Source organism: Hyperolius riggenbachi, chromosome 1, assembly GCF_040937935.1.
Source record: "Hyperolius riggenbachi isolate aHypRig1 chromosome 1, aHypRig1.pri, whole genome shotgun sequence".
Taxonomy (NCBI): Eukaryota; Metazoa; Chordata; class Amphibia; order Anura; family Hyperoliidae; genus Hyperolius; species Hyperolius riggenbachi.
In genome coordinates this window covers 245726448-245744541 of record NC_090646.1, presented here as the reverse complement: position 1 = coordinate 245744541, position 18094 = coordinate 245726448, and the positions used below count along the sequence as shown (strand labels likewise).

Here is an 18094-nt window from a genome sequence, read left to right as displayed (position 1 = left end):
CATAACCTACTAAACTTCTCTCTCTCCTCCTCTCTTCCTACCACCCTGCCTCAAGCACGCTCATATACACGCAGGAACTACCGCAACATAGACATGCAATCTGTCTCTGATGCCTTGGCACCTCTCCTCACACAACCATTCACTGACCCTGACTCAGCAGCTGCACACTATCATTGCTCAATCACGCAAGTCATGGATGAAATCGCACCCCTCACCAATGTCCGCCCGCACCGTGTCAGTCGCCAACCCTGGCTGACCAAAGCTACTAAACAGCTAAAGGGGTGCTCTAGGGTAGCTGAACGCCGTTGGAGAAAAACTAATACTAATGAGGATTTCATTACTTACAAAAAAGAGTTGAACAAGTTTAAAACCGCTCTCTCTTCTGCAAAACAATCATACTTCTCCTCCCTCATATCCTCCCACTTGCACAATCCAAAGCGCCTGTTCAGTACTTTCAACTCCCTTCTCCGTCCACCCCCTCCTCCTCCTTCTTCATGCTTATCAGCTGAAGAATTTGCAGCATACTTTACAGATAAAATTGCAAAAATCCGTAGTGTGTTTTCCACGCAGACATCAAACTCCATCTCCACTCCTCTTGTTGACTGCTCTCTTTCCAGTTTCTCTCCACTCTCTGAACATTCGCTCTCTTCCCTTATCTCCAAATCCCATCTAACCACTTGTTCTTTGGATCCTATCCCATCACATCTCATTCCACAGCTATCCACATCCCTCATCCCTGCCATAACATCGCTGTTTAACCTATCCCTCTCCTCCGGAATTTTTCCATCCTCACTCAAGAGGGCTGTTGTAACACCACTACTTAAAAAAACATCTCTAGACCCCACCGAACTTGCTAACTACCGCCCAGTGTCACTTCTTCCATTTGCATCTAAATTACTTGAACGCCACATCCATGCTGAACTAAGTCAGTATTTATCTGCAAATTCCTTGCTCGATCAGTTCCAATCTGGCTTCCGGCCAAACCACTCCACAGAAACAGCACTCACCAAAGTAGCTAATGATCTCCTCACAGCTAAATCCAAAGGCTATTATTCCATACTCATCCTTCTAGATCTGTCATCAGCATTCGACACTGTCGACCACACTCTACTCCTACAGATCCTTTCATCTATAGGAATAAAGGACCTCTCTCTCTCCTGGATATCTTCCTACCTGTCTGGAAGGTCTTTCACTGTTTCCTATTCAGATCAGGCCTCCTCTTCACATCCTCTGTCTGTAGGGGTACCTCAAGGCTCTGTCCTCGGTCCCCTCCTCTTCTCCATCTACATGCACGGTCTTGGTAACTTAATCAGCTCATTCGGTTTCCAATACCACCTATATGCAGACGATACACAACTGTACCTCTCGGCCCCAGACCTTAACTCCCTCCTCACACGGGTTCCCGACTGCCTGTCCGCTATCTCCTCTTTCATGTCCTCTCGCTTCTTAAAACTCAATATGAATAAAACTGAACTAATAGTCTTTCCACCATCCCTGTCCACCCCTTTGCCTGATATTACAATAAATGTTAACAACACGTCTATAACATCAGTTCCCAAAGCACGGTGCCTGGGGGTAATATTTGATTCTTCTCTCTCATTTACTTCTCACATTAACTCCCTAACCAGCTCCTGCCATTTCCAACTGAAAAACATAGCACGTATCCGACCTTTTCTCTCCCATGACACAACCAAAATGTTAGTACATGCTCTTATTATATCTCGATTGGACTATTGCAATATATTGCTTGGTGGACTTCCAACTAACCGACTATCACCGCTCAATTCTGTACTGAACTCTGCTGCTCGACTCATTCATCTCTCCTCTCGCTCTTCCTCTGCTGACCCTCTCTGTCAAGCTCTTCACTGGCTACCAATTAATGAGAGGATTCAGTTCAAACTCTTAACCATAACCTACAAAGCTCTCCACAATCTCTCTCCCCTGTACATCTCCTCACTAGTCTCCAGATACCAACCCAACCGCAATCTCAGATCTGCACACGAGCTTCTTCTATCCTCTTCTACAATTACCTCCTCACATTCACGTGTACAAGACTTCTCACGTGCCTCACCCCTCCTCTGGAATGCCCTTCCACAACACATCCGCCACTCTCCCACCTTTGAAATCTTTAAACGCTCCCTCAAAACCCACCTTTTCCGACAAGCATATTCTCTAGCTTAGGCCATGCACCCACTAAATAACCTAATTACGCACTGCCTGTACATATACTGTATACTTCCCCCACCTCTTGTTTCCACCCCATTCCTTCAGATTGTAAGCTCGCAAGGGCAGGGCTCTCACCCTTTTGTGTCATGGAATGTTATTAATTCAATTGCTTGCACACTGTTAGAAATTTATACATTTTAGTCATCCTGTTAAATCAAATTGTAATCAGCAGTGCTGTATCTTGTATCAGTGTTCATATTTCCATGTATATCATTGTCTGTATCATTATGTATCCCTTGTTTGTTTTCTTACATTGTACAGCGCCACGGAATATGTTGGCGCTTTATAAATAAATAAATAATAATAATAATAATAATAATAGTACAATGTATGGCGACAATATATGATTTGAAAATAAAGGTGCTTTTTTCCATTTTGTATCCCTGGCTTTACCTGCAATTATGTGGCTCTTTTGTATCCCCCCACCACCCCTAGTTAGCCAGATGTGTTCCTGTATATCCCCACCCCCCCCCCCATAGTTGGCTAGATGTACCCCTCCTGAGCCCCAGGTAGCCAAATGTGCCTCTGTATACCCCCCCCCCCCACACACACACACCTGAGTAAGCCTGATGTAGCCATTTATCCCCTCCCCCCCCCCCATAGTTGGCCAGGTGTGGTTTTTAATTCAGTCCCCCCCCCCCAATAGCCTGGTGTATGCCCCTGTATCCCTCCCCTATGGATTGCTATGTTCCCCATGGAACTGTGTGCCAGGTGTGTGGCCCTTTAAAATACCACCCACATGCCAGGTGTCTCCCCCCCTCCCGCAGAGATAGGCGCAGGGAAGTGTTAGACGTCACAAGCTCTCACCTGACCTTGTTCCAGTGCCGATCGCGATCCTCTCCCTGTAGTCCCGCTGTCAGCCTTACTATGCTGCCCAAATCGGGTCCCGGTTTGATGACGTCATCAAGCCGGGACCCGATTCATTCAGCATAGTGAGGCTGACAGCGGGACTACAGGGAGAGGATCGCGATCGGCGCTGGAACAAGGTCAGGTAAAGACTGTTACATTTTAATCCTGCCCTGCCCTGCCCAGCCCAATAGCAGCATGGAGGGGGGTAATTACAGGGGATCGGGCAGGTGGTGGGGAGATCGAACCCCATGGCAGGGATGCTAGTATAGAGTAGTTAGGGGGAGGGGGGTTAATGAGCCCAGGAGCGTGCTAGCACGCCCGCTGTGCTCATTAAATCAAAGTGACTTATATTCACGTCAGGTGGCTTTCAAGAGCCACTTGCTATGACGTGAATATACTGTAGTTAGGATATAAACTGGTTAAAGAGGAGAAAGATATTGTCACTTGCTTTGCAAGCCAGCATCCTCAAAATGACTCCTAATTCTATTTTATTCTCAGTTCAAGTTCAGGTTGAGGTTGGTTCAACCGTGATTTCCCATTCACTACTAAAGGTCATAAAAGGATTTCAAGCTGAATGTAAACTGAAAGTGATGTCAAAGCCACATACAGCCATGTACAGGCCTTAAAGTGGTGTTGTATGACGTTGTAATCTCTTTTGACCAACGAAGGTTCCTCTTCAGTTTTCTTATCTGGCATATGTTTTAAGTCAATTTACGAATATGTAGCATTTTATGAATCACATTTATTTTACTGACTTTTGCTTCTCAGCATCTTAATGTTTTTTTAACATGATATTTCCTGCAATCCTTGTTTAAAAATCACAGTTGACCAATTGCTGGTATGGTGTCTTTGGAACAGCGTTCCTGAATTATTCATAGCTTTATAAGTGATCCATATTCTGATTAGGTTGACCAGATGTCAGTGCCTATTATTAAATTGTTAAGTTGCTCCCTAAGGGAGGGGTAAAAGGAAGTAGTTCTCGGTGTGTCAAATAAGGAAGTCAAATTGTGACCAAAAATAATAGTGTGAAAGCCAATTCACACAGGTCAGCATACGTTTGAATTGAAAAGGCATTCTGTAGAAGAATACTGAAGAGCCACTGTGTCTGTTGAGTTTCTGTACGATAGCTGGCTGAATAGCTTTCACTGCATTGCTCACACCAAATGTGCAGTGTGTTCTGTTAATGGAGGAACTTGGTGTTAAAGTGGAACTATTTTTGCAAGCCATCCAACACTTTAAATGATCGATAAGGGACACTTAAAATGTGTTTAAAAAGCACCTTTTCATAGATTCGGGAATAAAATCAAGTACCTCAGCTGACTTTAATATAAAATCACATAAAATAAGTTACAGCAGAGGATGTGAACCCTAGCATGCTCTTCACAGAGCTAAAACCATATTTTCTTAGTGTATGATAGAAACCTATCCATAAAACGACAGTATGGTTTTATATTATCAAACCTTTTTGGATGCTGCAAATGAACAGAATTCCCCTTATTATTCCACATTTTAGACTCTTATTGATTTCTTCAAACACTTTCTTAGTTTAGCAAAGCTTGGTGTATTTGCCTTCCTAAAACAGAAGGAAATCTGCAATAATTCAGCTATAAGTGAACATTTGTGGTTACCCACAATGCGCTACTACTGAATATGCAAATTATCCCTTTTCACCTTTGGTAAGCCAAGCAAGCATCCAGAACCGCTGATATATAGCAAGCCTATAGCTTTAAAATTTTACTCAGCCATATCAAACCCTCATGTAGAGAGCCTGTTTCAGACTTTTGGTCCTCATCAGTACATGGCAGGGATTGATAAGGCTGTATGAGATAGAGCTTGGACCAGTACAACAGTGTAACCAAGCAGCTCAGGGTGACCCAAACTACTAGAAATGTATAGGGGGATAAAAGGGACCAAAAAGCCCTCCTACTAAAAAAAGCAAAGCTTGGTGTATTTGCCTTCTTCTAACACCCACATTACCTATATGAAAACATAACTGCCATTGAACAGCACCACTTTTTGCAGCTATTATTGCAACCAAGAACTTCTGATAATGTGATGTCAGTCTTTTTTAAGGCAAATCTACTTTGTAGAACTACTTTAATTCAGATACATTTGTAACTTTTTTGTGAATGAACTACACATTCCGGTTCCTGTCACAGCATCTCTAATCAGCCTTAGGGCCCGTTTCCACTTTGAAGTGATGCAAGTGCGGCTACCTAGTCTCATCACATCTCTTCCGCTTGCAATGTTGTCACTTTCTCATCTCCCGATGTGGAATTGACTGGAGGAGATGGGTCGTGGATGCATGCTGCAGATTCTCGGATCACTTCGCACCGCTCTGCATAATCAGCACGCAATGGAAACTGTTCCATTGCTGTGCATTGGTTACAGTTCGGCCGTGGTGCAATGCGGCTATGTAGCTGCATTGCTTAGCATACAGGGGAATCGGGCCATAAGTCATGACCTTGATTAGATCGGTTTAAAAATAATTTTGTCCTTTCTTAGCCATGCAAATGTTGATGACTCGCTACCTATTTTGGATTAGTTTATAGCTATAGTACAGTGAAAATGTTGGGCTTCTTCAACAGTTTAACAAGTTTTAAGTTGTGTTTCAACTTAAGATCAACAAAAGTGATATTGAGTGGGAAATGTGGTATTTTATGTCACAATACCCTTTATCCGGTTCAGCACCGCAGTCTGAAAATCTCATGCATTCGAGCAACGTTCACCTCCCATTCATTCGCCTATAACTTTATTGCTACTTATCACAATGAATTGATCTATATCTTGTTTTTTCCGCCACTAATTAGGCTTTCTTTGGGTGGTACATTTTGCTAAGAATTTTTTTTTTCTAAATCTATTTTAACAGGAAGATTATTAAGAAAGAAATGAAAAAAAATCATTATTTCTCAGTTTTTGGCCATTATAGTTTGAAATTAATATACGCTACCGTAATTAAAACTCATGTATTTTATTTGCCCATCTGTCCCGGTTATTACACCGTTTAAACGATGTCCCTATCACAATTTATGGTGCCGATATTTCATTTAGAAATAAAGGTGCATTTTTTCAATTTGCATCCATCACTATTTATAAGCTTATAATTTTAAATAATATAATAACATATTCTCTTGACATGCATATTTAAAAAGTTCAGACCCTTGTGTAACTATTTATGTTGTTTTTGTTTTTATTGTATTTTTTATCTTATTTTTTAATAAAAAAAAGTGTATGTGGGTAATTTTTGGTGTGGGAGGGAAACTGCTAATTTTAAATGTAAAATAATATATTTTTTTATTAAAAATGTATGTGGGTGCAGTTTACTATTTGGCCACAAGATGGCCACAGTGAAAAAAGTCCTGGATGCGAACGATCTCGCATCCAGGAACTAAAATGCTGGGGAGAAGTTTCCTCGGGGCAGAAATACCGCGCTCTCTGGAGAGAAAGCGTCGGTATTTCTGCAGGGAAGTTAGATCGGTGAATGGGAATTATGGCGGCGGGTAGCGGGAGCGCGTGCGGGGGCGCGCCCGATCGCGCGCACCAGCCGGCGGCAGTAGCAGTGCCTATCTGGACGAGGAAGCTCGTCCAGATAGGCCGAACTGGTTAAAGATGAAAAACAATGGGCAGAGATGAGCATGAGTTTAGAATTGTATGTGGAGAAAAAAATCTTAACAGATAAAACCCAGAAACCAGGTTTGTGTTTTCAGGCACCCTATTGATACCCTGGTATATAGCTTTAGGTACCACCTTTAAATCCTAGCACTTAGAATGAAGACACTCATAGCCTAGTGACCTAGCTAGTTTCAATCAATTAAGCTAGTTTTGGCTGAAGAGGTAGAATAGTTTTGGAAAAATCAGAAATAATTGTTTTCTACTGTTCTGTGTGTACATTTTAAAATATTTTCAGAATTTTGGAAGACAGTGTAGATTGAAACTTTTAGGCTGTTACTAGTACTGTACACCAACTATTCTTGATTTTTTACCTAGAGTAGTTTGCCTTATTTTACTATTTTTGCTACTGCAGCATATTAGACTAGGCATCGAGCAGCAGTGCTGCTTTCCGCACAGTTTAGCCATAAATTACTTTTACTGTTCATCACGCTTTGCAGTGGAGAGCAACACAGGTGTTGCATGTTGTTGTATAACACACAATCACCTGGTTAACTAAGATGAATGAGTCTTTAGTGTTCTGGTATATAAAGCCTAGCTAAGGGCTAAAAGCAAAGGTACAACAGGGAAAGTGCTGACTAGTTTACCACTACCCTGCAAACCTTACTGGTCAGAGTTGCTATTTTCCATAGTGCAATAGTGTGCATTATTCTCCCCTCCCAGGCACCCTTTATTTCTGTCAGACCTTCTGCTGTTTTCAGCTGGTCAGAGCTCCTGTAACTAGGTAGTGCTGCTAAGAATTAGCGAATTGAAGCTCTGACTTGCAAAAAGAAGGGAAATAGTCACAAATAGATCTCCATCATAAAAAAAAACTAGTGCCTTGAAAGGGAGGAGTCAACACACCGCTGCAATATAAAAATAGCAGCACTTTCTGGTAAGATGTGCAGCTCATTGCTTAACTAATTAGCGCTAGCCTTGCTATCTTTTTTTACTTAGTCTTCAGTTGGGCATTGCAAGTATACCTACCCTAAGATTTCAAACCTTTTCAAAATCATACAATGTTGATGTTAAGTTGCAATAAGGTCCACACACAAAAGAAATATTAAGAAATATAGATGTTTTGTATGTTTAGGTTGATCAGCAATGCATTAGATTCCCAAAAACCCTGCAACAATTTAGCTATGTATGATTAAAAATCAACTAAAAATAAATCCTTTGGAGCAGATGTTCTTCTTTGTGCAAATTATACATTGTCCATGTTAGGGAGTTGATTACAGTGTGTTCCCCATATTAATAAGATGGAAAGTTTTCTCACTAATCAATCCTTGTGGAATCCCTTGAAGCATTTTACATTGTGCAAGATCATTGAAGAATAGGTCAGTTGTACAGTCAGATAAAGAAAAGTTATGTTCTGGACAATGTGAAAAGAAATTCAATAAATGTGTGCAATTGTTCATAAAACCAAGTATAGCCTATTTGACTTATCTGAAGTCCCTGAGTTTGAAAACTGCTTAGAAGTAAAGCACAGATTTGCCTAGTACACAATTTATTTCAGTTTTTTCCTGTACTTTTCAGAGTAAATGCACAGAGCCTTTAAGAATATTGTTGCCATCCTTTACACTTCCTCATATGGCAATCGGTTTAGAGGTAATAGAATTTCGTGAAACTGTTGTTAAAGTCTTGAGTAATGGACATGTGTGATGTTTGACATGTCTAACTTATGTGGTGCTGGGGGCTGCTAGTGTCTGTACTGTTTTATTAACACCAGGTGTAGAGCTTATGTCCAGAATGTTTTAAATTCTTGGCTGTCAACAGCGCTGACCTATGTCTTTAGTTAGAGTCCTCCAACTCTTCAAATGTGAATCAACAGCTTAGCTGAAGTTTTCTGTGCAGAGATTAAAAAGATGTTACATAGCCAGAAACATATATTCTCATGTATGACCATTTCTTTCTGTTATATATCAGTATAATCATCTGTATATTTACATATGTGCATATATATTTATGTCTGCATATCAGTAAAACCACTGAGCATATGTTTTATTTGCACAAATTGCCAAGTCCATGTAGCTTCACAGTACCAATAATGTATGTTCACGACTACATTTTATATGGAAATCAGTGGATAAAATAACCTGAGACTTTTAGGGGGGGATTTTGTCACTCACATTAAACTTTACAATGCAGAGTTTCAGCTTTTTAAAAATATAAATATACAAATACTATTTTTTTTTCTTTTTACGCTTTAATGTGTACTTAATGTTTGTGTTTAAACACAGCTTTGTAGAGAGAAAGATTGCTTCCCCAACCTTCTTCACTTTCAGTGTTGCCATGGTATCTTCCATATAATATCAACCATATGTATTGTGAAAAGAAAAATAGGAAGAGAAGGATGTCGTTTCTTCACATTCAATGTTTTTTATTTTTCCTCCATCCGGCTTAAAGGAGCTCCCAGTCTAAAAGACCCCTTTGTACTGGTCTGACATAGTTTGCATTCTGTGAAACTAGCAAGCCTTCAGCAGGAAAGAGTTTTCAGGATTAAGGGACATGGGGTGGGCAGCTGTCCTGCATCTCACTTTCATAGGTTACACACATCTGGCAAAACAAAAGTCAGCGGCGGCAGTGGGATTGGATGTACCTAGATACCATAATACAATGGCAATGCTTTCATTGTCAGGCATGGTGCAGTTCCGCTTTGTCCTCACAATGTGGGCATTATTGTCACCCAGGAAATATTTAGCTTGAGGAGCAGTTTGCATTATAAAGCTTTGCCATCAGAGTTTTTGATCGGATACTGTGAAAATCAGTATGAAGAATCAGTATTGCACTAATGTGTCCAGGTCCAGTTTATTAAAATTTGTTATAATTTATATTATCCTAATTATCTAAATACAGCATAGCCTCACTTAAAATATATTAGTCAACGTTTAAAATGAAACAAATACTTAGCACTTTTTTTTTAATCCAGACACATGACATGACTTAAAAGTGGAACTGTAAGGTGGAAATTAACTCACCACCAGTGTGAAGCTGATGGCAGGGTTGTCAGGGAAAAACCCAGTTCACAGAGGGGGAAAAGTCCCGCAGCCAATGGAATTCAGCTGAAAAAGTGAAACCCCTCCCACAGTGTAGGCCTACTTAAAATTCAGCCTACCGATGCACAGCCTTGTGGGTAATGACATCAAATGCAGCTTATTCCTGATTTGCATATACTGATTTAAAAGGCCTGATATCTCAGCACTCATAGCTTCTACACACTCCAAATTTTTAGGGTAGGTTGGGTCCCAACTTGCCAGAGGGGGAAACTCCAACCCCCTTTCAGAAAGGACAAAATTGGTCAAAGAATGATTTCTCCATGCATATAAGTCATAGCAAGAAATGGACTGCATATCAGTGTATGATTTCCATTTGAAATTGTATATTTTCATTGCTTAGTTCTATTTGCATTGTTTCCCATGCATGAAGTTAATGTACATTTTTGATGCCACCTGCTTAATTTACGTTTGCATTTTCAATAAACCTTTATGTTATTTTCCTTTATCCCTGGTTTGTGTCTCAGTATATTCCACAATACTGACAAATCTGTATTTCTTGCAATTCTTATGCTTCGCACGTGATGTTAAACGTTGCCAATGCATAGGAAGCATAACATGCATTTAGTAAGGCGTTACAATTTCTTACATATGAAACATGAGTTTTAAACATTCCCAGCAGCTAGAAATACATGAAATATGAAGAATTATTGTAACGATCGAAGACGTTACCTCTGGGGGGGAAAGCAGCGCAGCTGCTTTTACACCTGATGTCACCTCTGCGGCCACGCCATCCCGGGTGTCGCTTCCCGACTCAGGGGGACAGGAATCTCTCTTGCACAGCAGCTTAAATCCACACGGCTGCGCATGGAGCAAAAGGACCTTTATGGGCAGAGGAGGCAGATCAGCTGACATTGTGGTCAGCTGACTTCCACCTGTCAATCTACCTTGCAGGCTGGCTCAGGCTGCTTGAATCTGCTTTCAGTATTTAAACCAGGAATTGTTACTCTGTCCTTGTCTGTTGTCGTGGATGCTTGTTTGTCGGCGCTCAGACCTTTAGATTAGGATATTGCTATTGCTCTGTTATCTGTCAGATTAGATCCCAGGTGTGATGCTACGGATTTTACACCTAGATTAGGATATTGCTATTATTCTGTTATACTTTAGACCAGTTCCGGGGAGTTGAGACCAAGGACCTCACCCCCAAGCTTAGGATTGCTGTGTGATTATTCTGTTATGCTTTAGACCAGTTCCAGGGAATTGAGACCAAGGACCTCACCCCCAAGCTTAGGATTGCTGTGTGATTGTTCTGTTATACTTTAGACTAGTCCCAGGGGGTAAGACCAAGGACCTCACCCCCAAGTTTAGGATTGTTGTCTCATTGCTCTGTTATACTTTAGACCAGTTCCAGGGGGTTGAGACCAAGGACCTCACCCCCCAGTTTAGGATTGTTGTCTCATTGCTCTGTTATACTTTAGACCAGTTCCAGGGGGTTGCGACCAAGGACCTCACCCCCAAGCTTAGGATATTGCAACTCTGTTATTGCTATTTGTTTAGACTAGTTCCCGGGTGTTGACGCTACGGATTTCACACCCAGACTAGGTTATTGCTTCTGTATTGATCTCCTGTGTATGACTCTTAGCTATTACTCTGACCCTGATCCTGTCTTCTGTTCCTGTACTTTCTCCTATCTGCCTACCTGTTGCTGAATCTCTGCCTGATTACCGACTATTCTCTTGCTTCACAATTCTGTACTGATACTTACCTCTCTGTTGCCGAACCCTGCCTGTCTGACCATTCTACTCGCCAGTGGGCCCTCGCCACTGCTGAGGTGTTAACTGCGCCAGCTCCGCTGGTTAAGCAGCTCTGCTAGGATATAGTTAGTCCTAATTACCTGCTTATTAGGTACCTGTTGTTTTAGTATTAGGCTACTTGCACACCAAGACGTTGCGTTAGATGCTACGTTAAGGTCACATAAAGTGCACCTAATGCAACGCATGGTGGTGCAGGAGAGGACGGTAGAGTGAGCCGCGTTAGGCGGCTCTATCCGTATAAGGTCTCCCAGAGTGGCGCTGATTGGCCGGCGGGACCACGTGATGCGGAGCGAGACACTCCGCATCACGTGGTCCCGCTGGCCAATCAGCGGCCGCCAGTGCAGTGAATATTAAGTAGCCATGTGCGCGGCTACTGTAGCAGCATCTCCCCGCCTCCTCTCACCCCCCACTGCGCATGTGCAAACAGTCTAACGCGGCTATAGCCTCTCTAACGCCGTAGCATGCTGCACTTTCGGCAGAACGTGCAGCGTTACATATAACGCAACGTGGGCTGTGTGAACAGCCCACTTGTGTTACATTGCTGTGCATTGGGGGAGCATTACAGGCGCACTAACATGTGCCTGTAACGTCTTAGTGTGTAAGCAGCCTTACTGTATCTCATAGGCTGCAGTTCAGTATGACTCACCTGCACCTCGGGTGTTCATTTGCCTGCAGTATAGTCTGAATCACCCGCTTCTCGAGAGATTCAGTCTCTTCAGTATTGTTTCCCCAGCTTGCTGGAGGTTGTACGTTAGTACACACGCAGTGTACTGTTTATACCTCACCAGCCCCTCTGGTGAGGTCTCTTTAAAGAATTATAGTGACGGTTACACCAATCACTACACACTCTGCTCTCAGTCTTGCTATACTGGCATTATTGGTGATTCTGCGGATCACACATAATCGGGTATAGCGTCTGCATTCTTGGTGGTTCCGCAGATCACCAATAATCAGACGTCTAAGGTGTGGCACTCAATCGTCACAATTATTATGTTTAGAGTTGCAGTTCTGGGTGGAGGGAAACAAATGTATTGTCCTCTCCTTTAAATCTTACAGACACCCAGACTGGAGAAGTCTGGTTTTACGATTCCTGTCAATGTTAAATCTAACATTTGCCTGACTGAGCTAGAGAGCACAGCTCTCATTTATTGTTTTCTATATGTTGTGATTGTTAATTTATAAGATATGCACCTTGCACCCTAGCACTTAGCACTTTATTCCCTGACGACGGCTCCAAATGGGGAGCTGAAACATGTCGGATTGGTGGTGGGGGGTTTCTTTATAGCACTTTAGCAATCTTAGTGAGGAATAGGTTGATCAGATGTATGTTTACAAATGAATAATATCTGGTCATTGATTTTGTAACCTACCTCAGTTAGGTCAAATAGGCATATTAACTCATTTTAATTATATTAATAAAAGTTATATTTTATAATGTACACACTCCAGATAGGAATTATTTTTGTGTTTTCTAAATGTTAAATCTAGATGGCAGGCCTGTTAATCTGAAGGGGGCTTGGAAGCCCAGGAATGCCTTTTGCTAAGAGCTTAATAAGAGCTGAGCTAATTAAGTGTGTGTGTGTGTGTGTGTGTGTGTGTGTGTGTGTGTGTGTGTGTGTGTGTGTGTGTGTGTGTGTGTGTGTGTGTGTGTGTGTGTGTGTGTGTGTGTGTGCGTCAGTTAGTGTGTGCGTCAGTTAGAAATTAATTTTGTCAGCCCTGCTGCTGACATGAAACTGCATGTGAGATATGACATATTTGAGGAAAATTGTGAATGCCCCACAGGGGGACTGCTTTGCTAGGTGAAAGCCACAAAATTCTCCTCTCCACAAAGAACCTAGAGAATTGAAGAACAAGCTGTGCCTCCCCACCTCTAATGATCCTAGAGGAGCATGGTAATTTGCAGGTCTTATGTGATAGCCAGACCTTCCACAGGAAATTACGTAAGGGCTGTATCGCAGAACTCCCTACACATTGACACACGTTTAAGCTCCCACATGTACAAAACAATTATTTATTGAAACACCAGAGTGTCTTTTTTTTATTTATCCTTAAAAATGCAGCTATGTTCTTTGAAGTAGTTGATTGAAGAAATGTTCCACCATTGGTCAGTTCTTGTGTCAACACAGCCACCACATGACAGGAATCTTATTGCTTAGTGTTTTTTTAATCAGGCATTGGGCATCCTGAATGATCATACAGTAATCAGCCAATACATTTACACCTGCCTAGTGCTAGATTGGTACCCCTTGTGCCACAAAATCAGTTCTAACTTGTTGACACATGTACTCTGCAAGACATCTCAATGTGTTCTTAGGTATCTGGTACAAATAAGAAGCAGATCCATTAAGTCCTGTAAGTTGTGACTTGGGGCCTCGTGGATCATAGTTGTTTTTGCAGCACATGCCACAGATGCTTAAGATGTGGTGGAATTTGGCATCAAAGAAAATGTGACTCATAAGACTAGGCCACCATGTGTGATTGTTCCATGGTTAATTTCTGATGCTCAAGTTCCCATTGTACTATATCTCCAAAAAGACAGCAACCTGTGAGGTACTGTGTGTTCTAACACCTTACTTTTGACCAGCACTACATTTTTCAGCAAATATACTACAGTAACTCTGAAGAACTGAGCATATGGACTATAGCTGTCCCTCCACACACACACACAGCAAAAGTTATCCTTTCTAGAACCATTGTTTTTAGGTACTAACCAATGCATACTAGTATCAACCCATATGACCTATGCCCTACTGGCCCTAATTCAATTCACTTTTTCTCATACATTTTCACCCAGGAGATAATTTTTCATCTTCTGTTTTAACCACCTTTTAAACCACTACAGTATATCTATGTTTTCTGTGACTTCATTTAAGCCTGGAGGACGTAGATATAAGTTATGTAGCTGAAGCACAGGTGTGCACAATTGGGCATTGCTCCTGTGCACACCTCTGGCACTATCTACTGCAGCACTAATTGGTGAAAGGGAATATATGTTCCCTGAGCCAATGAGATTGATTTTTACCATTAGAGATACTTTTATTTTCTCAGTTCATAGTGAAAAATACACACTGTAGCATTATTTCAAAATGTTATATCTTCACCATAAATTGGGACAGGAACACAATTTAAGTTTTGTGATAAACAGTAGAAATAGCAAAGCAAAATTATTTTTTTTTATCTACAATTTTTTTTTTAAACTGGAATTTATTAAACTGAGAAAATAATGTGTTTTTTTCAATTTTTTTTCCTATTTTTCCTATTAAAATGTATAGAAAATAAATTATTTGAGGGAAAAAAATACCATACAATGAAAGCCTAGTTAGTCTTGAAAAAAAGGATATATATTTGATTTAGGTGTCATGAGTAGAATTCACGTTATTTCTGATTAAATAGGGACATAGCTAAAATGTCAAAACTGCTCTGGTCCATAACGGGGAAGCTAGGTCTGGATGCAAAATGGTTAAAATAATTTTGAAAATGAAAAAGTACTAAAAATTAGGTGAAAAGGTACTGCCAAAATTAGTCTGCTAATTATTTTGCTTGCTGTTGGCTTAAAAGACATTTAATTGATAAGGTGTAAAAATATCACCTAGTAGAAAACTTAGGAGAAAAAAATGAATTGAATAAGGGCCCCTGACTCACTAATTTGGCTTTCACAATTTGGCCCTTATCAAAAGCTGCTCAGATCCTTACATTTTGCTTCATCCAATGCATTTTTTTAAGATTTGACTGTTAATTTGCTGCCTTAAAAATTGACAAGTGCCTTTGTAATAAAGTAAGCAATATTATTCCATTCACCAGTCAGAGGTTTAAACATCATGACTGGTTGGTGTCCATTGACAAGGCTTAATCACATTTTTATTACTTTTCAACTTTTTATGTCACCTGGTCCATCTGGGTTTATATTAAACCCACCGAGCTCTGCTGAGGTCTCAGAGACATAAGGACAAATAAACGAACATTTATTTTTAACAAGATGGATTGTGAACTTTACAAATATAATTATGTGGAGTACAGTGGAGAAGATGAACTTAGTACATGCTGCACAATACGTGTACCATAGTCAGCAAGCTATGATGGGTGTAAAAAGTGTTAAGTTATGTGGGAAGTGCAAAGGTTTATTTTACGTATTTTTGCATTTGTGTTATTCTTCAGCTCCTATAGCATAGCTTGTGGCATCCTATTTACTATACAGAAGTAAAAAATAATATACAAGTGTTTTCCAGATAACTGCAGCGTACTAAAAAAAAAGAATATCATGGCCATGGTGATACTCGTGTAAAAGTAAAGTTTGACTACAATTAGTGATGCAATTACCAAATATTTCCATTTGTTGTAATGCTATTCATTAACTCATGTTGGTAAATAATAAAGGGAAACAAGTTAATTAGATGAGTCTAATAGTATTTAATTTTTGTAACTGCATTTGCCTGCAGCTTTTAAGAAAAAATCCATTTGATAGCTCTTCACATAATCACTGGCTGCACAAGATCATTTACTATCATTTGTTTTTAATAGCGCTACGTCTGTTTTTATATTAACTTGTTTACCAAACAAGGCAACTGAAGAAGAAAAGGTTATTTGAGGGGAATTGGACTAGGAAGATTTCTTTGTATTTTATAAGTATTACATTTTTGTTTAGTAATAAAAAAAAAAGAAAGTACACCCTCAGTTCTAACTTTTTACATATAAGGACAGAATAAAAATCATCTGGTCCTTAGAAGATTCAAAAATTATTTAAATCTAATCTCAGGTATAAAACATTACACAACAATGATTTAAATATTCAGGTATTATTGTAGCACACAACAGATTCCATTGTGTCATTATTTATTTAACAAAAAATTCAGCCAAAATAGAGAAGCCATGTGTTTAAAATTACGTAAACCCCATGACTAAATAGCTTTTAGAACCACCTTTAGCAGCAATAACTCAAAGTAATTGTGGAGGAATTTCAGTCCACCATTGTTTACAACATTATATTGAGGTTTGTTCATGCACAGCTCTCATAAGAGCTAACCACAGACTTTCAATCTAGTTGAAGTCTGGACTGTGATTGGGCCATTTTAACATACTAATTCTTTGCTTTTTCCCTCATTCTGTTGTAGAATTTTTTCTGTGCTTGGGGTCGTTGCTCTGTTAATTTCAATCAAGTCTTAGCTATCACACAGATCGTCTCTTATTTGACTATACCTATACAGACGAGTTTATGGTTGACTCAGTGACTGCAAAGTGACCATGTCCTGTGGCTACAAAACACACCCAAATCATCACCCTTCCACCACTGTGCTTGTCTGTTGGTATGAGGAGCTTGTGTGCTGTATTTAATTTCCACTAAATGTGATGTTGTGCCAGACTTTGGTCTGGCCTGTCCAAATTACATTTTTCCTTTAGCTTTGTGGTTTGTCTAGATGCAACTTAAAAACCATGCGTACACATGCTTTTTTAGAAAGAAGATGTGTTCTCCTGGTAACGCCTCCAAACAACCCACTCTTGCGCAGTCTTTTTCTCATTGTACTTTCATGAACTTTAACATTTAACACGGTAATCTATTGTTAGAGTCAGAGATTTGGGTCTAAGGTGCCTAAAATTGCTCTAAAAATGCTGTCCACCTAGAGATGAGCGTAATGACCTAATTACGATTTTGCGAAATTTCGCGTAATTAGTGTAATTACGATTATGGCCGTAAGTACATAATCGTAATGAAGAAGGATTTCGCGAAATTTCGCGCAAGCGTAATTTTCGCGTAATTTTCGCATTACAGTCGTATCATGCCGTAATTTCGCATTAAACGCTACCGTAATTTCGCATTAAACCGTAACGCTCCGTATAATATAAAAAAGCCGCCGACTTTAAGGGTTAATAGCAAAGCCCCCTTAAATGTTAAGAGCCTCAAATTTGGAGAATATATTAAGGAGATCAGGAGGAATAAGAGGAAAAATTTTTTTTTCAAAAAGACCTTATAGTTTTTGAGAAAATCGATGTTAAAGTTTCAAAGGAAAAATGTAAACATTTAAAAACCCGCCGACTTTAACGGTTAATAGCAAAGCCTGCTTAAAGTTTAGGAACACCAAATTCCCAGGGTATATTAAGGGGATCAGTGGGAATAAGAGGAAAAAAAATTTTTTCAAAAAGACCTTATAGTTTTTGAGAAAATCGATTTTTAAGTTTCAAGGGCGAAAATGTCTTTTAAATGTGGAAAATGTCAGTTTTTTTTGCACAGGTAACAATAGTGTATTATTTTCATAGATTCCCCCAAGTGGGAAGAGTTTTACTTACTTCGTTCTGAGTGTGGGAAATATAAAAAAAAAACGACGTGGGGTCCCCCCTCCCAGACCTCTTTAACCCCTTGTCCCCCATGCAGGCTGGGATAGCCAGAATGCGGAGCACCGGCCGCGTGGGGCTCCGCACCCTGACTATACCAGCCCGCATGGTCCATGGATTGGGGGGTCTCGGAAGGGGAGGGGCAGCCAAGCTTTCCCCTCCCCCTCCGAGCCCTTGTCCAATCCAAGGACAAGGGGCTCTTCTCCACCTCCGATGGGCGGTGGAGGTGGAGGCCGCGAT

The 18094-nt window shown here is 40.4% G+C and overlaps 1 protein-coding gene across 6 annotated transcripts in view; it reads left to right on the top strand.

Moving 5' to 3' along the window:
• Nucleotides 1–18094, top strand: part of BMPR1B (bone morphogenetic protein receptor type 1B) — a 664739-nt gene that overhangs the window by 446460 nt on the left and 200185 nt on the right. For 3 of the 6 annotated variants that reach the window (XM_068232346.1, XM_068232337.1, XM_068232356.1), the window contains one exon: nt 8260–8331. The exons of the other annotated variants lie outside the window; for them this stretch is intronic. In XM_068232346.1, coding sequence (XP_068088447.1) covers nt 8265–8331 — 67 coding nt within the window. In that variant the 5' untranslated portion in view covers nt 8260–8264. The remainder of the gene's footprint in view (nt 1–8259; nt 8332–18094) is intronic. 6 annotated transcript variants of the gene reach the window in all.